The following is a 21,901-nucleotide window of genomic DNA, read 5'->3' as shown; positions in this document are numbered from 1 at the left end:
CCTTTTCTGAAGGTTACTATTTCCTTCTGTGAAGGATCAACGCAAAATCCAATTCAACCCTGAGCATACATGGCTGTTTCCTCCCCAGAAATGGCAGGAAGGATTCTGGGTAGCTACAGCATGGATAGGTTGGAAGACAGGAGGTGATGGGTATTTCAACAACTGGTACAAATGGCTCTCAGGACCAGTCTCACAACCACTAGTGTCCCATTTCTAAGAGACAGAGCCTTCTGTTCTCAGAGCTACAAAGGGGCAAAGCATCCTTCTGGGGAAGGAAAAGCACTTGGGTCAGGGATCTGGCAGAATGCTAGTGAGGATTAAGGCAGTAACTGGACAAGTATCTCAGGATCCTCTCCCCTCAAATGCTGCTTGAAGCCAGGAAGACAGATGCAGCCTTGTACGTGACTCAGTAGGTTTTGGTCCCCAGGGGCTGATCACTTTTTATGATTGCATCTAGTTTAAACTAAAGACATCTGAGCTACAGTAGATCTATACACAGTCGTAAGGCACCAATGACTATGTGCTAAAAAGGCCTCTTACAGAAAACCCCAAAATCTTATTCCCGTGACTAGAAACATACTGGTTCAGCAAGGGAAAATACAGCTACAGGAATTTTCAGTCTTTTACATTTCTGTCTACCCCTTTAGGTTTCCATTGGCAAACCCAAAAAGGAAGGCAGTGTTCTTTAGCTGTCTCTGCCTCACTGGTTACATTCAAGTCAGGCAAATGACAGTGAACAAAGCCATTTACCAGAGACAAGATTTCTGGAAATCAGGGAAGTCAAGGCTCCAAACCACACTGCATCAGTGGAAATATTCCAAAGGCCTCCTCACGATTAGGAAATTCAAAGTTCCATCATTAAACAACAAAAGGGTAACACCAGCAGTAATGCCACAGAATCTGTTTGGTCTGCTTATGTCTGAAGGACAACAGCTTTGGTCTTCTAGAAAGAAAGTCCATATTCTACCTCCAACCCTTCTTCCTAAGCTCCAGTCTCCCCTTCTCAACTATACGATTTGGACCCTGTATTAAGTCAGAAATTCAGACCCTGGCTACTAAGCTTAATACTGAAGCTTGCACAAGTTAGTAGGAAGGCACAGTGTCAAACTGTTAGCACTTTACTGTACGTAATTCAGTAAAAGTATCAGCTGGCCTCCCCACCCAATGGGAGAGGACAGCAACACAGCTATTTCAGTAAAAAATATAAAACTAAATGCAGTGAGACTTTACCCAAAGCCAAGCAATTTCAGATTTGCCCCAATATGTTTGCTTTCCCAAGCCGCCCCAGGAAGATGTAAATACTATTCTTTCTTCTGTTACTTAACTCCAGCATTTGCCCAAAACTCGATAAATAAGACCATGGTGACTCTTCTGTAGTGGTTCCAGCGTAGCATGATTATGAGTGAACGACGGGAGAGGATGGGAAAGAGGGGAGAGGAGAGTGCAGGGCAGCAGGTGCAGGGGAGAGTTTACATGGACTCAAACTCATCAATGCGCTGCTTGGTGTTGCCCTGCCGAATCTGACGGAGGGTCTTGTACTTGTCTCGGCCTAGACGCATGTTCTCAGCGTGGATCATATCATTGGCTGTCTTCTTGGTTTCATCCCGAGCATTTGCCAGCTCTGAGGAAAGAGCCTTCAGAGAAGGGGAAACAGATAGCAATGGGTTAGCGCATGCCAGAGACTCAAAGCTGGACAAGGAGGTTCCTTGCTGATCCTCCTAAAGATTCAGGATCCATGGAGACAGGAAATAGATAAGCCTGAATGTTTACAGTTCTGGGCAACCTGCTCTAGTTGACTCTGCTTCAGCAAGGAAGTGGGACTAGATGATCTTAAGAGGTCCCTTCCAACCTAAACAATTCTGTGAAGTAGTTAGTATTTTTCCATAACATTTGAGATAAATAAACTGCCTGATGTTTTCTATCTTTGTCTAGCACAGTAAGAAAGACTGTCTCCAATGTACTTCAGAAGAGTCAAGTGGAGGAATCCCTAAAGACAACAGAAGCACCTTGCAGAATTTGGGCAATTACTAGCCTTCTACCACAAAAGAAACTTGCTGCAGGAAATAAAGTGCACCTCTGTCACTCTGCCTTTGCATAACCACTACAACATGATGCAGAACACGCAAAGCCTGATGCAAGCCAGGCAGCTAGCAGGCAGCGTAACAAAGTGTTTGGAAAGAGTCAACATCGGAACACTGAAATTCCTTATGAGAAGGTGGTCCAGCACTTCTGCCTCCATGCTGAGCCCTAGTGGGCTGCTCTGAGTTTTGCAATGCAACCCAGTCAGAGAAGACAGTTACAGACAGCTGCTTGATAGGAACTGGACCAAGTTCTCCAATTCATTGCAGTCAGTGCTACGAATAGCTGTCAGATGGCTGGCAAGACTCACACAAGTACGCTACGTCTGACAGATGCTGCTTTTTGGCACTGCTTGAAAATACTCCACTACTTCCAGTGAAATGGAAGCCAAGTGCCAGGAGACAAGATCTGCCTCCCTGCTCCATGGTTAAGCAGCTATCTGGCAAGATCATGATCCCCCCTCTTTTCCTCCCACTTTTTTTTTTTTATTTAAATACCAGTAATACCTCCCAGCTGCAATTAATGGCAAGAAGAATAGAAGCACTACCCAGACGAATACCCTCTCTGCTGCCAACTTCTTACCTTCAAGTGTTTCTGGACCCGCTCGTTCTTCTCTGCTTCAGTGGTGCGCTCTTCCTCACTGCGGTCCTTGATGGTGGCTTCTGATCGTAGCTCAGCGCTGGCTTCTGCTGCATTCTCATCCTGCTCATCGTCGTGCTCATTCTCAGAGTGCATGGGCTCAGTGACATGAGGGGTGCTCATGGCAGTCTTCAACTCCTCTTTGGTCTTTTCTAGGTCCTCCTGCACCATCTGTGCCTACAGTAAAGCATGCCACAGTGAGTTAGTGAGCACTTGGACTTCTTGCAGAAGCGCACAGAAGCACTACTCACTGCTTTATCACAGGAAACCTTGCACCTCTTGCACACTGAAGCGGAATGTTCCAAAGCTACTCAGACACAATCATTTGCAAAACTTTCTGCTGGTTAACACTTAAAAGATTTGAAGAATGGTTATAATTCACAGAAAATGGGCTATTCTAACATGGAGTTAGAATAAGTTAGAATAAGGCACTCATTCCACCAAGAAAAGCAAAGCTGGGTATTTAGAACGGCCTCAAGCTTGCAGACACTCGGTCTAGCATGGTATCTAGTGCAGTAGTTTACTGAATCAATGAGCAGAATGAAGAGCAACTCCACATTGCTCAGATTCTGCTTTACCTTCTGTTGCCACTCCTGGGCCTCACTCTCTTTCTTCTGCCTGGCCAGCTCCAGCTGTGTGATCCTAGCTGTGAGTTCTGCCATCTCAGCAGCCTGGAAAAGAAAGGCTTTTAGCAGGGACAAAACCAAAGTACTTGCTAACTGAAGCATTTAGTTCAAGTCCTGATTAAAAACAGTATCTCTTTTCGGTAAGGAGAAAGCCTTCCTGGAAACTTCAGTCCCACTGATATCTCCATGACGCAAGGGAAAAGGAAGCCAAAAAAGTTTTTGGTTTTGTTGTGGGTGTTTTTTGGGTTGGGGGGGTGGTTGTTTTGGGTTCCCCCCCCCCCCCCCGCTTCTCCTCCAAACAGCTACAGAATTCAATTCCTTGAATCCAAACCAGGGAGAGCACTCAGTAAGATCTACACTCTGTTCTCAGCACCACAGGGCGGGGGGAAGGCAAAAAGCATAACAGTCCAGATCTACTGGACAAATACACTTGTATTTAGGTATAACTTCATCTGTTCAAGGCTAAAGATTAAAGAACCAAACCATGCTTCCTCACTATATTCATAGCCTGGTTTGCTTCAGGACCTTAGATGCCTACCCTGTCACTATTTTCCCAACCTGATTTTCAGCTCACCCACTTACCAGTTGTTCCTGGGTCTTTTGTTGATCATGGGATGCTTTTAATAGGGCCTCCTTTGCCTCTTCTGCTTCTCTACGTTCTTTAGCCAGTTTCTCTGCTTCCTCCTGAGCTCGTTTCCTCTCCTGTTCCAGCTCCATAGCTCTGCGGGTCTGTTCCTCCAGTTCTGAAAGAACAGAGAAGTGCATTTCAAGAGAGATCAAGTAAAAATTGGCAGCAGAACAGGAAGGTGCCCTTACACCTATGTTCTGGAAGAGGGTTTTCCTTCAGAGGCACAGATAAAGGAGAGATGCAAGCAACTGTCCCCTTTCCTCTCCTTCACATTGTAACTGGAGCTGGAAGGCTAAGAGCCAGGTCTGTTCCAACCCAGATTACTTTTACCCACTTCATTTGTGGGGAAGTACCCACCCCAAAACGACATCCTTAAGGACACAGAAGCATACAGTATTTTGCTTGCGCAACACCACACTGTAACACTGGCCAAGCAATTAGATAGTAACCACACCAGAGTCTGGCTGATGTGACCCCTGCTACATGTTTTGACTCCTTCCTCTACAGGTTTGCTGGAATAAAGCTTCCAGCCAGCACATGAACAACTGCAAGGTACTCTCACTGCCAGAGAGGCATCTTGGCTGCCACCCTTCTCCTTAATGCAAGTCCTATTTCAGCAGCTGCATATGGAGGGCTTAAATTCAGCTTCAGAAGGCTAAACCAGGGCCCTAACACCAGTTAGCACACAATACCAGAGAGCCAAATGGTGCTCATTGCTTCACTATTTGAACCCTTCTCACTCAGACTATGCATCTAAGGAATACCGGAACAATTCATAGTACCTTGCTGAGCCTTCTTGGTTTGCTCCTCAATTTGCTTGAGTCTCTCCATTAGCTCCTCCTTCTCACGTTCAATCTTCTCCTTCTCCTTTTCTGCCAACTCCCTCTTCTTCTTCTCATTCTCCAGCAGGGCTCTGATGAGGGGGAAGTCATAACACAGTTTCAAATTAACAGCTACTCAGATGGGAGCGCTTCCTAGTAAAGCCACGAGCACACAAGAGATGTGCACTACAGCACTCAGCTGATGAGTTTTACTCCAGATGTGCCCTTTTATAGAAGGGCAGAAAGAAAAAGCTCTGCTGGCATTCGTCTCTTTGGCAAGTTCATAATAGCAGTGTTATAAGGGAAATCTCCTTATATCAAGATCTGTATTAGTCCCATCAAATAGACGAACAAATCTTTAAGAAAGTGATGGTGGGTCACATTTGTGATGAGTGCCATTTCCATCATCCCATTAGATTGACTAAAGCAGAAAGCAATCTGCTCTGGTTTTGGCTCAAGTAGATTAAGGTGCTACCAGCAATTTATCTAGCACATGATGCTACTGTGCAGTGATCGACCAAGTCCAGGTTACTCAGAACCCTACCAACCTCTCCATCTGTTTCTGATGCTTCTCCTCCCGAGCCTGTGCTTTCATCTGCTGCACCTCAATGGTATCTGGTTTACGTCTGCGCATGTAGAGCTCATGGTTCCCCATGCAAAGTGCCAAGATTCGTTTGTTAATCCGTAACCGAGGGGCATAGAATACAAAGTCCTAGGGACAAGAAAAAGGCAGCGTTAGACCTGTTCTTTCAGCCTAAGAAGCCCCTTGTGTATGCAGTATGCTCCAATACCCTAAGCTTTCTAAAATTGCTAGCCAGCTTGTCTTAACGGTGTCTAACTCTTCCGTGGTGGTAGTTAGACACCTATCTTTCAGGAATTAATTTCAACCTGACAAATACACACAAGGCAGAAATGCCCAACTTGTTACAGTGTGCTGGGTTTCATAGTAAAGCATTCCTAGCACACAGAGCGCACAGCAACTTAGCTTCACTGTCTCATTACAAACACCATCAGGGTTGATTCACCAGGCACACTGAGACTACGACTTCTTCCACCTTTCTTTCCACTTAGTTATTTAATGCAACTGTCTGGCGAGCCACATCAAGTGTAATGTTTTTGTCTTATACCAGAAAGGGTGTTAAACATTATGTCCAATGGATAAATAACTTTGTTCTGTTAAACAGGAGTAACAGCAGGAGGGAAATGCTTCCAAGCAGCAATGCAACAAGAATGACCAGAAGGTACACACTGAAATAAATAAGCCTTAAAGATTAAACCAATTACATTCATTATAAATTTGCAAGGAAAAAAACCCTCCCAGTGTACCCTACAAAATGACCTGAGGCTTCAGCTTCAAGCAAGGTGAAAAACTGCAAAAGACCATCCCATACACTACAAGCAAGGTGAAAAACTGCAAAAGACCATACCATACACTACTAAAGCCAACAGGCTGCAAAGGAAGCATTCACAGTTAACATAGGTGTCTCAGATCCCTAACTGTATTATCAGGGAATCAGAACAGTCTTAGGAGAATCAGAAACCCTAAGCAAAGACCTTCTCCCTGCATTGACTTGGAACAGCTTAAGGTTATACTGAATAAATTTCTACCTCCTAGCCAGAAACAAATCCCAACTATCACCTTACTGCCATTAGACCCATTCTATGCATACTGCCCTGAACAGATCAGGTCATAGAGCACTGTTTAACTCAGTGCTGACATTATTGATGAAACGATTGTGTGTAATTAAGAAGAAAAAAAAAAAAAAAGAAAAGAAGAGATCATTCAGCTAAGGCAGCAAAAGTTTAATTTGAATGTTGCTTCTTACTGGTGCTTTCTTGTCAATAGGCTTGATAACAAACTTCTTGTCATTGAATGAGATATTTCTGATCTCACTCCAAGGGAATCCAATTTTTGGTGTTAGCCTGCAGAAATGGAAAGCAAAAGGAAATAAAAGAGCCTCAAGTCATTCCAAATTCTTGACTTAAAACATAAAGCTCAAAATTCTACCAAATGTGCCCTTGTATTTCAGTACTCTTATCCTGACGGGGATCAGCAAACAAAATTAGTCATGCAAATGAACTATAAACATAAGAGCAGTTTCCAATCCCGCTTTTTTTTTTTTAACGGAAAACAGAACTGGAGAATACATCTGTGGCAGGAAGACTAGGGATACAAGTAAAACTAGCTTCATAAGATCTGCCAATTTCTTGTATGTTTTGGTCCAAAGTAACACATTTTATGGATCATTCTGGCAGCGTTAAAAACACAGCCAAGAATAACTAAACTCTACAATTTCTGTATCAAAGACTTAAATTCCAGAAAAGACTGATTTTGAATTCCCTTATATTGGAAAGGAGCTGAAGGCAGTGATGAGGAGAGGGGATTTATTACCTGTCATTCTGCTCATAAATGTTGAGTCCAAGAGCATCTACACCTAGCCAGAGTTCGGAGCCCTTCTTGTTCTTAATGCTGAAATAGTTCACACCATACATTTCCAGATCCTGTGCAATTTTCAGGTACTCCAAGACAGCATCTTCTCTGCAGTGTGCAAAAAGAAAGTAGATAATTCCTTTTTGAGTCTATAAGCCATTAGAGCAAGAAGGTGCTGTCTTCCTACATGGGCAGGGCAGCAACAAGCTGGCAAAGGTTCCAAGCATCACCCCAGTAGATAATAACAAACTCAGTTTTGTTTTACTAAGAACAGCCAGCCGATGTGGACTAGCAAGGGCAGAGGCATGTAAACCTAGTTACGCTGAGCAGAAAAACCTAAAGAATGCCAACTCATCTCAAAGTAAGCCACAGATTTTTGTATGCGTTCATACATTACACACTAGCATACAGCACACTACTTTAAATACAGTAGTTTCACACTGCATCAGTTACCTAATCATTCCTCGATGTTCCTCATGCCACACCTGGATCCTCTCCTCCCACTGGTCCTTGTTAAGCTTGTGCTGCTCCAGAACTCTAGAAAGAGTACATGGGATGTTTGAGACCAGCCACTGCATTTATGCACACACAGTCACATCGCTCTTGAATAACGCTTCATTAAACACTCCACTGGCATCACAGTACCCCCGCACAAATATTCCAGGAAATACAGTTTTTTTATAGGGCTAGCTAGAGACAAACTGGTCAGTATTCAGACTCCTGACAAACGACAAGTTGTATTCAGTTGTGCTTCTCCTTGTAGCATTACATTTTTTTGTTTTGGAGTTTCTCTCACTACTTCTGATGTGAGTTTTTTTCAGTAGTAATAGGATGTTTAAGATTAAAGCTCTTAATTAAATGAATACTAATCCCAATCCTCAGAGAGGCACCATGCTAGATTCTGTTCTGAACATTCCAATCGAGACACCTCACCCTCCCCTCTCCCCCCAAAATAATCCCAAACCCTTTAAGGCAAAGAAAGTCTAAGATGACCCAGGTTCACTTACCTCTGTGGGAGCAGTTTATCACTAGCAAGGTAGCCAGACTTGTGCACCTCTTTGTTGAAGTCTCCATATTTTGACTGGACAGCGTAGGAAGCCAGAAGGACAGCTGTTTCCGGAGGGCAATAAATGTCATCATTCAGAATTGCCTCCTTCACTTGGAGGAAGAAAAGGCGCTGCGTGATGTCCTGGATCAGCTCTTCTGCCACATCCTCTGGGTAGAACTTGGCACGGAATTTGAAAAGCAGGGGGCTCTCTTTGCGCACATCTTGTGCTGTTACCTGGAACAGTTATCAGATTTTATAGTCTACATACCAAGTGAAGGGGAGCAGGTTTACGAACAGGAAGACAAGCATGCATTAGGAAATAATCTTCCTTTCCAGTGCAGAAGTGAGTGGGCAGAAAAGCAAGGATTTTCAGTTCCTTACTGCTGAATACCTCACCATCTCTCCCCACAGGACTTACGACAAGCCACTAGTTATGATCAGCACTAGGTAAGTTATTTTCCAGGTTTCTCTCCAAGATGCTCACATGAGCACTACATTAGCGTGTTACTGGGAAGGGTAACAGATCTGCCTGGATAACAAAGAGGACTAGATGCAGGAGGACCAGGTTAGACACCATGCCTCCTTGTACCTTGGGGAGAGGGTGTGTGAACTGAAGGAAGGCAACACCAACTCACTAATCTTGCGGTACCTCACGTGTGTGGAGAGACAAGAACAGATCCCTGACAGAAGTACAGAGACTGAATTTGCCCCTGACCTCCAAGAGAAGGAAACCCAGGACAAGTGAAAGTTTGAAGTAAACATACCTTTTTGTTCAATTTCAGCCATGTTGAGAAGCCCTTGGTGTCCTGATACTGAAGTCCAAAAAACCAGACCTCTCTCAGACCAATTGTCTTGACAACCTGGAAGAAAAGTGATATGCCAGAGCCCCAGCCAGACAGGCTGATCTCACTGGTGGCTGAGAACATGTCAGAGGTGAGTTCAGACAAACACGAAGATGACCAGTGCCCCAGACATCTGCCTCCCCTGCTACAGTGCACATAGCACCACTGAGATCATAGACAACAGGGCATCTGAGGGGTCTCAAGCGGGAGATGTACTGTATTCTTCCCTCTCCCTCATCTCTTTAAGGCTTGTTGCTATTTACAAACAACAGCTGGGACACTATTTTCTTCAGGTATTTATAAGCCAACATGTATAGCCAAAATACAATGCAACAGGTCTGACAGGTGTAATAGCTGCACCACCACATCAACACCACAGCTACATTTTCAGGTACACCCCTCATTTCTCATGCAAATGTACTACTCCTGGGTGAGCCATGAAATCACCCTGCTAGGCTGTGTCCCACTAGGCTGTGCTATTTTAAGAGTTGTATTCTACTCCACCAGTAGCTGTGGACAGGTCTTTCATGCAGCTCTTCTGTGAGTGGCACCATTAAGAGGTACTGCAGTGGGTAAAAGGATACGCTATCCCTTGTGCCAGGACAAAGAGCCACCACAGAAGTTAACTACACTGCTACGTAAGCTCTCTCCTTAGTCATGTCCCTAGCACACCATGGGTGCTATGTAAGTAAGAGTTAGGAAGGCTTTACAGACATACTGTAACAAGAGACAAGAGCCTCACGGGGGGGCAAGACTACTGCAGTATAATGCTACAGCTGGTAAAAAGGAAGGGGAAGTTTCTTTGTAAAGCCTGTTCACTAGCACAAGGCCACAGCTTTGCGCCCTGGCAAGCGCAGGACATGCCACAAGGTACAGCAAGTCTAGAAACTGAAGTTCCCCCTCACCCCTCAGGAGTTGTTCTCATACCAGCAACAAAGCACTTATCTGTCACCTCCGTTACTAGACAGGGAAGGGGAAGGGAGAAGACACTTGTCTTTAGGTCGACCCTGTACCTAAAGTATGACACTGTAAGCTGCTTTCACACCATCCACCCCACGGGCTTGCTCACAGCTTCCCTCTGTCAGAGGGACTGCACACTTGGACAGCAGGGAATGAGCCTCCTCCGGGGAAAACCAGCTGCCTGATCAGTGTGTGCCCTGCCAGCTAAGCTGGGGTAATTTTGCACTGTCTTGTCCCACGTTTTACGATTTCTCCCTACTTACCTACTTCCTTTTACATTACTTCCTTCTTGAATCCTAAGGATGCACTCTGTTCCCCTCTGTATGGTCTCTAGCTTCGGCAAGATACACCACCAAGGATGTAGGTTCCCCACAAACATATTACTAGTTTAGGGCTTGGATCAGACATTTCTTCTGGCCTTAGGAAAGTAGCATTAGGGCCCTAGTTCCTTTCAGGCCCAAAAGCTGAAGGGAGCTTTCGGCAGAGGCATGCTACTAGTAGCACACACAGAGACAAAACCTACACACGGTCAGTAGCCTACATACATCATCCTACTGGAGTCCATTAAATTATTCAGCCTGTCCTTGCTTGACCATGAAGTGGACAGCTGGCCTAAGGCCCCTGTAAACACAGGAGAATGTGGGGCAGATAAATCTTCACTTGTGCAGATCATGTAGTAGGATGCACACAGGTAAGGAGACTTTCGGAGAAGGATCCGAGTTTGCTGGATGTATTGAAAGCACGTGGTCGAAGGAGAGGAAGAAAGGCTATCCTAGAGCCTAAGGAAAGCTCTGTTCTCAGCAACATTAACATGCGAATGGGATGGAAGCTCCCCCCTCTGCTGCATGTGTCTGCTGGCCTCACTGCCATTTGTCAGCAGCTTACGCCTGGGAATTCAACAAGCTGGACTGCCAGCAAGGAACTGAAAGGCATCACACTGAGGCCTTGCAAAAAAAGGACTTTTATTTCACAGCAGAAGTCTGCACAGCAATAGCAGTGACAACAACGAAGTGGACAGAGAACTGGGGCAGACAGCACAGCATACAACATCACAGCCCCGAGCTGCCACCGAATCAGGGCCCCTGCCTCCTCCCTCCTTCCCACCTCAGCTTTAGCAGGTTATTTAGTTCCATTTAGCAAGGGAAAAAGCATGAAGAAGAAAGTGGTCTACAGCTGCAAGGAGTCTGGCTGGTAGCTCGCAGCTCAATTGTGTCTGGGGGCGTACAGCACTCAGAGCCCTGATGAAGTGCGAGATGTTCCAAAAAGCAGTTACTGGCAGTGGCTGAGAATGGAGAAGGGCTGGCACATAGGACAAGAGAATACAGAGCACTGTTTAACACAGACCACTATACTTTAGATATCTAAAGTTTTCACTCTCAGCTGGAGAGTGACATCTTTTCTTCATGTCAGGGAGAACATTAAGTCAGTCCCTGGGTCTTGTTTAGCCTGCAGTACAAGGCTTAGTCTACAACTGGCAACAGATTACAGGCAGCCTTAAAATCCAGCTGTCCCACAGTACCTTGACCAGCCATGACAAAACTCTTCATCAAGTACCATTAGCTTAAAATTCCACTTCGTAAGCAATACTGCCTCAGGGGAAAAGGTGCATTTCTGGTGACTCTCACTTCACCCTCTGTAGACAGTGTCGGCACACGGTAGCACCATTTTTTTAACTTCTCTTCAGAGAAGAAACACAAGCTCTTCCAGGTAACCTCTTCTCTCACTTCTCCTTACTCCGTATTTTCCAGGTCCGCATGACTCCGCCTGTCCTTCCCTTCAGCACTCATCCATCTCCCTCCAAACTATGTTCTTGCCATTGAGTGCTGCCCCACAGCAGCAGTGCCATAAGCAGCCTCTTAAATGTAGATTTCAGCATCAAGACGATGATTAAAGATGTCCTCATTCTCAGCCCGGGAAATACACCGCCACACTGGCAAACAAGGGCGGATCCTGCATGAAAGCACTATCTACACGTGGGCAAGACCAAAGCACGCAAGCAGAGAAGACATTCCACTCAGACCAAGTACCTGTACCAAAGGCCAAAGCATCCCATGCTATACCGCAGCACAAATCTGTCTTGAATCCCACCTGCTGTCCTAGTTAAAGATGAAGTGGGCCTCTCTCCCTTCCTATGACAGGCATGTCATGTACTTCTGAGAGAAAACTGCTAGCAAACCTTATTGCCGGAGGAGCTCTGAACTGGTGCCACACCTGCAGTTCCGTATACCATAGTCAAAACCAACTTGGAACATGGTCTTCCAGGTATCCTAGCTTAACACCTAAGATAGGCTTCATTTGCAGCCATAAATATTCAACTCTTCCCTTTCCATTTGGCCGATGGATATATTTCTAACTTTCCCTTTCAAAGTGCTAAAACACCAGAGTGCTAAACGACAGGATCTTCTCTGAGGTTTTAAGCCAACAGTTTGGCATTGACCTCCTTAGCAACAAGCAGACCATTTTTGGTTGGACTACTGCTTTCATAAAAGCCAGTAAGTTTCCACATGTTGCTGTGGAATTTGAGACACATTTCCATACCACTCAGCCACAAGCCTTCATTACACAAACAAGAGTTCTGGGGTTTGCTGGAGACTTGTTGCTTTCAACCATGAAACTGCCATAGTAAGTTTTTGGTTCAGTGCTTTCATCTACTGGATCAAGTGCTCCAAATCAGCTTCCTATGGATTTAAACACTACTAGGTAGGACCTTACCAAGGCTTCTCTACAGTTTTTCTCCTCACCAAGCTTAGTTTACAGGCCATGACAGACCAGCCACTTTTATTCCAAACACAGCTCAACTCAGCTGGAGTTACTCAAAAGTCGAGGGATTTGGTCAGCCTGTGTTGTACGCTTTAGCAACCACGAAAGCAGAGACTGACAAACTGGTACTCTACAAAACCATTAAACTCACTGCAGCACATAAGCAAACCAGGGCAGAGCACACAAACTCAGAATCTTAGGACCTCTGTCTCTTAATTAAATCTGTAGGATCCTTAAGAATTAAAAAGAAAACAATAGGAAAAATAATACCCCCACACTCCACTACGTATTAGGCTCAATGCTGAACATAAAATACTTTTCTATTGCTTCTAATTACTTCTATTACTTCTATACTTCTATTACAAGCTTAGTTTTGACCCCAAAAGCTCACAGAACGCCTCATAGGAAGGTTAATTGCATTCTTTTTCTAATGTTACGTTTCTCCTTAACCTGTGACTTGGTTTCATGGCTCTTAATTGGACAGTTATCACCTTTAATGAGATTGGGTGCTTTTAGTTACTCTAAAGGCTTTTCCTGGAGTGGGATGCTGAAGTCACTATCTCCTGGACTTTGCAATGTCCAAAAGCTAACATCAAAAGATTGAAGTTTATATGGTCAGCTATAGGCTCAGAGAGCACTAAGCCCACCACCGAGAAGCAAATCTGTTTGAAAGCTGGAGAAACAGAGCTCATTTTAGGTGGGGGAAGTACTCACTGAACAGTTTAGCAACCACAACTCATTGTTAAAAAGATCCTGATGTAAGGCCTATCAAATGGGTAGGGATCCCCACCCATCAACTGCATTCACCACCCAACAGAGTCAGTACAGCAGACAGCGAAGAGTCCTCTACCAGAGACGAGAAAGAATAAGGGGCTCTGAAGGGGAACGACAGGACAAGGCACCAGCAGGAGCCTAGGTCAGAAGTGATCAGAAACAGCGCATTTGAGAAGCTGCCTCATACAGCATGTGGGGGACATGGAAGAAGGGAGTATGTTTTCATGCCACAGCAGTCAAAGCAGTTGAGGATTTTGTGACTAGTCCGTATGCAGACTGCCCAAGGAGCCTGCAAGATGCAGCGTCCACTAAACCAGGGCGTTTTGGTGAAGGCTTTGCAGCCAGCCAGCTGTAGAGCACGTAGGCAAGTGAGTTAGTTACCTCTCTCCCTGTCTGAGGTACAGGCTAGCCCCCCTCACCAGGCCAAAATCTCACTGGTTCAAGCTAGAAACAATTTACCCAAAAGAAAGAAGTTTGAGAGGAAAAAAGACTGGAGGGATGCAGCTTCAAAGCTATCCACAGCAATAACTAGCTAAGCAGTTTTACCAGAGAAACAATTAATCTTTCATGTGCAAGATACACAAAGCAAAGCAATGTTTTGTTTTACATGCTAGTCTCCAGTCCAACTGCACTTCAGTCTGGTACAGAAAAGGGTCAAAGAAGGGAAACAAGCAGCTACCACTGTTGCAGTGCTTCTGTCCTGCATCCCCGGAAAGCAGTATTTGAAGGTACCTGTGAAATAATCAAGCCTGTGGGATAGGCAGCACCCCTGACAGGCATAGCCCATCCTCAAGCTCTTCTTTGGATCCATCACTAGCAGCTGAGGAGTGGGAGTAGAGCTACTGTTTTTGCTAGTGAGTCAGTAAGTGCTGGAATTCAGCAGCTGATGCTGAGATACATAAGCTAGGCGGCAGAAGACAGACAGTACAATCCTCCTGTCTCAATTACTCCAGGTTTTGTCCATGCACACAAGCTTAAGCTATTTAAGCTAAAGTTGTATAGTCACAAGCCTAGGGGATGGGGAGCTATAGGAAGGTCTCTAGTATAAATCATGATGTTGCTGCACTGTGTATCAGTTCAATGATATTTCTACAGCCAGCTACTTTTGGGCAGAAGATGACTTCCAACAAAGCAGTGAAGCATCTGCATTGTTCTATCGCTACAAAAATTCACTTTGGAATTTAACCAAGCAGGAAAGAGGGAGACAGGAATATTTCTACTTTAAGCCCATTCACCTGTTATTACTGTGGAACTTTAGACACAAACTGATCCTCCTGATGAAGCTACCACCTAGATACGAGCTTTCCAAAACTCTTCTGAATCCTGTTCAGAGTAGGTCAGAATTATGTGTGGCATAATGAATATATTTATCTACCTTTATGCACAACAGGTGGAAATAAATACTGCCTAAACGCTACTAACAAAGCCAGTAGCATGCACCAAGGTAACTGCAGCTAGAAACCTTGGTAATGCTTAGCAGCTTCCTTTTTGCTTAACTCAGAACTGACAGCTCAAATTGAAAGGGCACACTAGGGCAAAAACATGCAGGATATCTTAAAATTTTTCTGTGGAAAAGTCAAAAGTCAGGTTTCACACGAGAAGATTAATGTGCTGCAACAGCAAAACCGTAAGTTTGTTTTGTAGAGGAACTCACCCTTCCCTCAAAAAAGCATTAATGAAAGCAGCTCCTTTTTCAGAACTAGCCTCATGCAGAAAATCCTAGATTAGCAATTCCAGGAGCACAACATAGTTTAAAGGAGCTAGAAAATGAACATATATAACTTTGTTCTTGCACACCCCATTGTGGGGCCCAAGACCACCTCAGGATAGAAACTGAGATGAAGCAAACAGATTAGTCAAACACAAGTCACTGCTTAGTCCCCGTTAGCAGTGTCAGCAGGGACCATAGCTCTAGACTATCTAGACTACAGGAACTAATCCACACAAACAACTCAGACATTTGAAACATACTGGATATATGCCAGCTGACAATATACTCAAAGCCCCATCCCCATACTAAAGGGAGAAAGTTTAGTATTTACTGCCAGCTCACTAGAGGCTCTCATGTTTTGGTTTAGTGTTCAGTTAGTTCTTTATGCAAAGATTAATAATCTGTTTGAGCATGCCTATGTACAAGAAGTACTTGTTTGTTTTCCTTTATGTGCAAGTCTGAATATAAAGTCTCTTTTGCAATAGAGAAGAGCCTTGAATTTTCCATCGAAAAAAAAACGGACAGACAGCACTCTGTTGTGTATCTGCATTCAGAGACCAAGATGAAATGTTTCACATTGCGGCAGGAGCTGAATAGCTACCTCCTTTGCAACTGGTTTCCTTAATTGTAAAGGGTCAACGATTAGATTGCAGGGCAGCACCAGAAGCTAGGGTTAGGCTCCTCAACCACTCACACAGCAGTAACCTCCAAAACTCCTTACTCATGCTAGAGGTAGACGACTTCTGACATCCCCACATCTACTGCCAGCTCCCAACCTTACTGCTCCCAATGTTCTCAGGCCCTGGCAGAGGGTTAGTCTTTGTACTACCATCACTGTGGTGGTACCACACTAACACCATCTAGCACTGTTGTGCTAGGTCTTTGACTAATCATTTAGTCAAAGCCTGGACATCTGCCACGGGTGAGACTCTAGGACATTCGTTTCAGAACCAGCCCTATCAGGAATCAACATCACTACCTCCACAAGGTAATCTTTTGTACTAGGTGGTAGAAAAGAGTTTAATTCTTATGTCAGCAAGTGTGATACATGGACAGTATAAACAGATGGTGTCCACCAGACCTTTTAGAAATTGCAAATATTTAACAGCTAGCTTCAGACACTTCCTCCTGCCCCCCCCCATTTCCTCTTCCAACTCCACATACATCCAATTCAGCTGAAGTAAACGCTGCTCCATTTACATTAGCAGCTTAGAAACTTAGCTCTGCAACAGCATTTGTTTTCTCCCTTCAAAGTGTTTACTATGAAAAAAACAAAACAAAACTTCTGTTTAGACAGGTGCTGCATGAAACACACTGCAGGGAAGAGAATGTGCAGCTGTTCAAAAACATGGCACAGAGTGAAATCAATTACTAAGACATGAAGAGTTCCCATACTGGAAACACAATCAGATGCTTCTCAAACAGAGACAAGCTGCTGAAGCCCAAGGCTGCCACCACAATGTCAGTTTGCAGCAAAAGCTGCAGATGGTTTAGAGCTGACTGAAAAAAATCATGTGCAGATTAAAAATACTACTGACTTCTTACCACCTGGTGCTTTGCTTGGATAATGTCAGAAACCAAATACTGAAAAATAATCATGGGAAGTATCCACATGAAGAACAAAAAAACAAAACCAAAACCAACAAAAAAACCAACCACAAACAGTTCACCCTCTTGATGAACTTGGGGATATGTCCCCTCAGCTTCATTGGCATATGCTCCCATGAACTAACTGTGGTGGAGTTCCATGTTACACACGTGGATTCTGGACAGAATCCAGCTCTCACTTCTATCAACTAAAAACTGTCAGGTTTGAGACCACACAAGGCTAAAATATGTAGGAGCTACTATGTAGTAACACACAGACAGCTGAGAACTACACCACAACTCAGAACTTTCCTGAAAGCCCTTCTGCTTTTCCCATTATGAAAGGATGCTCTTTTAGTAAAGCCTAGGATCTCGCTCTATTCCCTCCGTTTCAGGGCTGGGCTGCAAAGAGCAATATAATATCTAGTGTTGAATCATCCTGCTGAGCATGAGAGAAAGCAGTAGTTTGTGGTTAAACATCTAAAAAATGTTTTAAATTAGGCTTCCTGGCCCCAAACGAAATAGCTGACTTCTATGGGTGTGTCAGCCCTTAGGTTTCTGTCTTCATTAAGCTAGGTACTGTGTAGAAGCAGCCCCAGAATGCTTAGCACTACTGAACCACACCCGTATCTGGTCTGGCAGTTCCTTCATCTTGTCATTAATCCAAGATTCATTTCACTTTTCTTTAAGCTATGAACTTACTGTTCAGATTTTCCTCCAAGTAGCAAAATCCATGGCCTTCAGGATAACAGCAGAGAAACACAGCGGAGCCTGTCAAAGTTTAAACCGCTGCAACTGATAATGCCTGTCTTCAGCTGCTCCAGCTTTCGGCTGCACATGCCTCCCTGCTTCCGTCTGGGCTGAAGCAGGAGGAAGTTTGTCTAGCCAGTGAATGCAGAGGAAGGCTGAAGCACCCAGATGAAGACAGCCCAACACTGTACAGTAGGTAACTTCTCTTAAGATTTCCCTCAGGGCCTGATGGGAGTGCAGAACGTCACTTCACCTGCACTTAAGGGTTGCAGCAACATTTGAAACCCAGCTAAACCTCTCCCGTTTGAGAGACCAACTACCCTCTGGAATCAATTACACTATGCTTGCAAGTAAGCCAACCAAAGATAGCTTACTAGCTCCCTCCTAAGACTTATCTTATGAAATATGACTGCAGACATCTACTGCTTTCCAATTATCATTATTATGAGCTACAGCACCAATTCGGTTCATTAGAGGTAAGAATAACTCCTAACATCCTTGGAGATAAAAAAAACACAGTAGTTTTGAAAACATGTATAATTTCTTACTATGTTCAGTTCTCCTGAAGCTATTATACACGCTGTCACTTAATCTCTGAAGTCCTTTAGAAATTGTTTGCTGTTGCCTTAATAGAATCACAACATCTGTATCAACTTTAGATATTCCGCAGCGCCATCACTTACCTGATCAAAGAGTTGCTTCCCTGTAGTGTTGGGCTGGATGGCAAACTCCAGCTCAGCATCCATGGTGGTAACACGCACACTGATCTAGAAGATAGAAAACACATCATTACAACGCATGCTCTAAGTGACTCTACCCAACAGTGAAAACCAACATCTGCCTACAGCCAGGGACCACCTCCCAAGCCTCCAGGAACTTCACTGCCAGCAGTTACAAAGTCACCTGCCCTACCAGCACAGTGTTCCCAGATCCCTGTAGAATGTAACTTTCCCATTTTGCAGTTTAAGAGTTTATCCTCTCTGTTCCTACTAATATTCCCATCTATATACTGACACATGTGAGTCATTTACAGCGTGTTACGTTGAATTTGTAGTGCAGAACATTCTGGTGTCTTTCACAAAAGCAGGGATGTTCCAAACCTCAGTACACACAACCAGACATCCAACCCTTCCATTTGAAGGATGAATGTCAAGGAATTCCCCGGAAGCATCAACAACTCAGCCTGCTACAGAAGACTCGTCAATACTAACAACACTGTTCCAGTCTCCATGGGTATTTGGAGAAATTATAAGGCACAGACCCCAATAATGCTCCAAGAGCTGTGGATACGAAGCAGACAGGATGCCAGGATGATCTCACGTGCGAAGGCAAAAAGGATGCATGCTGAACTAGCCTATGCACTGGTATGCGCACACACTTCATTCACAAAGCAGTAGAAGCATCTCTATATAGTTGCCTACTGCTTACTAATTTTTTCAGGGAGGCAAAAGATCTCTAAACACTGCAGAAATGGTTTAGGCGTAATTTAACATTGCAGTCAAGATTTCACGACAATATTAGCCTTAGATGTAGGAAGTAAGATCATGAACGGTCTTCCAGAAGTAACATTACATGACGCATTCTATCTTGACAGGAAAGTCTCACCATCACATTTGCACACGTGAAATGACAAGTAGCAAGAGACTGCAGCAAGGGAGTTTGCACTTTTATCCCACAGCAGCAGGAAGACATCTGTACATCTGTTACCAACAGTTCACATGAAACAGAGGCATTTCACCTCAAAGATTAGTGTAAAACATGCCAATTCCATTCACAACTCCCGATCATTACTGGAAAACATCACATAGATTCTTAGGGGCAGATAGGAATACTCCTGTCCGAACACAGATGCCTAACTTTTGACAACACAAAGTAAGGCCTGCAAGTACACCAAGTTGACTGAGAATTCATTTCTATTTGCATACCTTTACCTTTTTCAGTTGATAGGTATTTCACCATTTACGAACACAAACTCCAGATATTTCAGATCAAACTGTCTTCATGCCTTTCCATCAAAGCAAAGGTTCAAAACTTGAAGTTGTACGGATAAGATATTCCCAGCGCACAGGCCTTGCGCTCATCATTCTCTCACTCGCCCACAATTTACGCCACATCAACAACTCCTAATACATTTGCTCTTCGGTGCAATCAACCCTCTTAGCACACCCCACCAGCCTTCCAGGGGTGAGGTGGGGGGAATTATGCTGTGAACAGTTTTAGTAAGAATAACTCAAACTCACATTTAGACTAAGCTAACTACATGACACTACAGACCAAAAAAACCTAGAGTAAGCAGAGAAATACTCAATGAACCGACACAGATATGATCACAGCCAGTTCTAATCCCTGTATTTCTACTGAGTAGATGGACAGATTTCGTATCTTGTTTGCTAAGAAAGTAGCAGCAGATTGCAAGAGAGCTACAACCAGGTTTCCCCCCACCTCCAGTAAGCAAGAAGCATTCTGCTAGTTAAGGCCAAGTCAAGTGCCAAAAGAGACCACTACATCCAAATACATTTTGCAGTTTCCCAAAAAGCCGACTTGAGCCTAGGCACACACCACTGTTTTGTACTTGATATCCTCTCTTGATGAACCTAAAGGTTTTCTTGCTTTAAGTTTAGTTAAAAATTTAAGCATATTCTGTTAGAAGTTAAAGGTAGGCTTAGCACAGCAAAACTGAAGTCAAGAAGAGTTGCCGTTCTAATTGATGCATGCATAAGGAATGCTATTTAGACATTATTGGGGCAAAGATATCATGAACAAGCAGACCAGGAATAAGTTGGTTTTGAAACCCTCTGAACGTTCTGACACAATGAAGTCAAACTGAGCAAAAACCATCACATAGAAGTAGCAAGGAAAGAGTAAATGACCTAAACTCCTAGGCAATCAAGCTTTGTTTAAAATTAGCAGGTTTCAATAGCATGCAGTTGTGTTAAGTTCTCTTGTTATACCTTCCCAAAAGTATTCTCAGATCCTAGATGTTGACAATTGGCTAATATCACCTGTTTTGGTGAACCAGGAATCCAGTCACTTGCTAGAAGGGCTGAATGCTCCCAAAACCAGCTTTGCTACTTACACTTGGAAGCAGTCTCTTTTACCAGGAGGAGTGCTGGCTTGTAAGCCTGACCTGCCCAGCACACCTACCAGTGAGAGCAAAGATGTCCAGTAAGTCACGTCTCAGTATAAGAGGGCTTACATTAAGTGATCCATTAAGCAACAGGTTGCTTTGTTCGTTTTAAAGTCTTTCCTATCCCTCTAAAACACTAATGTAGCAGCTACCATGAAAGAAAAGTAAGTCTTTTTGCTCCACTGTTTATGGATAAAACATAGTAGCTACTCTTATCTAATATCACCTGCATAGGTGACTGAATGCTGAAGCATCTGAGCACAGAGGAAGCACCAGAAAACAGAACTGAAACATTTTGTGGCAGCCGTCTGTAAACCTGTGCCTGAATAGCTTTTTAAGCCATTCAGTGCAAATCAGACCTTAAAATTTAAAAAGAAAGCTGCTTCACTAAGCATCCTCGTAATTCATGCAGAATGCGTATTTGTAAGACCCACATCTTTGTTAGCACAGTAAAATAAGGTCCCATGCTGAAACCAGCAAAGTTCCTTCACTGTCACTCACTTAAATGCGTTTCAGCTATCTGACCATTTATCCTTCAATTAGCACATTCAATAGGAAGAGATGTACTATTTTCCCCTAGTAGAAGCCTCCCCGTGCCCAAGATGAGTAGCAACACAAGGTTTAGGAGCAGCAAAGCCTTGAATGGGATCTGCGCTTGCAAGTTCAACCTATTCTATTTTAGAAGACGGCATGAGCTAAGATACCACAGGAAACAGGCTTGTGCTTTAGAGAACCACACCCCGGGAACGCTAGCTTCCCCGAGCCCAACGGAGTTTGAACACATTCAGCGGCGTACTACTGTTAACTGTCAGCAGACTGAGCTGGGGAGAGCACGTCCTGGGCTGTACCAGGGACATTAACCACTTGTTTCACACTAACTGTAATACTTGGCTGAGAAGTTAGTTCGCTGTAAAATTGAGCTTTGTTAGTCTCATTGGTATGGAAACAACACACAAAGAATTTTTTCCCATATACCATCAAGCCAGGGTTCTCCTGAGCCGGTAACAAAGGAAGGTTTCTGCCGTCTCAGGTGGTGGGAGGCACTGCTCTCACTGCCAGTCAGTCGGCAGGCCCGACCATGCTTCAGACCAGATGCAGCTTTACTGACTGTTTTGGTT

General features: G+C 44.1%; 1 protein-coding gene across 1 annotated transcript; it reads right to left on the bottom strand.

The window, feature by feature from the left end:
• Positions 1–874: 874 nt before the first annotated feature.
• Positions 875–18,418, bottom strand: MSN (moesin). The gene is made up of 12 exons (XM_009699404.1): positions 18,340–18,418; positions 9,037–9,132; positions 8,232–8,506; positions 7,678–7,761; positions 7,186–7,332; positions 6,620–6,716; positions 5,342–5,505; positions 4,755–4,885; positions 3,927–4,087; positions 3,297–3,389; positions 2,662–2,895; positions 875–1,634 (listed from the first exon to the last, which is right to left on the bottom strand). The coding sequence occupies exons 1-12, from the start codon at positions 18,400–18,402 to the stop codon at positions 1,470–1,472; spliced, it is 1,710 nt and encodes a 569-aa protein (XP_009697706.1). The 5' UTR covers positions 18,403–18,418; the 3' UTR covers positions 875–1,469.
• Between the last annotated feature and the right edge of the window lie 3,483 nt (positions 18,419–21,901).

Source organism: Cariama cristata, unplaced genomic scaffold (assembly GCF_000690535.1).
Source record: "Cariama cristata isolate BGI_N322 unplaced genomic scaffold, ASM69053v1 scaffold2974, whole genome shotgun sequence".
Taxonomy (NCBI): Eukaryota; Metazoa; Chordata; class Aves; order Cariamiformes; family Cariamidae; genus Cariama; species Cariama cristata.
This window is presented reverse-complemented; position numbering and strand designations above follow the sequence as displayed.

Excerpts from the sequence above, each read along its gene's own strand:
- MSN (XM_009699404.1), bottom strand. The coding sequence starts at position 18,402 with ATGGATGCTGAGCTGGAGTTTGCCATCCAGCCCAACACTACAGGGAAG. Across the intron at positions 7,762-8,231 it reads GATAAACTGCTCCCACAGAG|AGTTCTGGAGCAGCACAAGC; the intron begins GTAAGTGAACCT and ends TACTCTTTCTAG. Across the intron at positions 6,717-7,185 it reads ATTTATGAGCAGAATGACAG|GCTAACACCAAAAATTGGAT; the intron begins GTAATAAATCCC and ends CCATTTCTGCAG.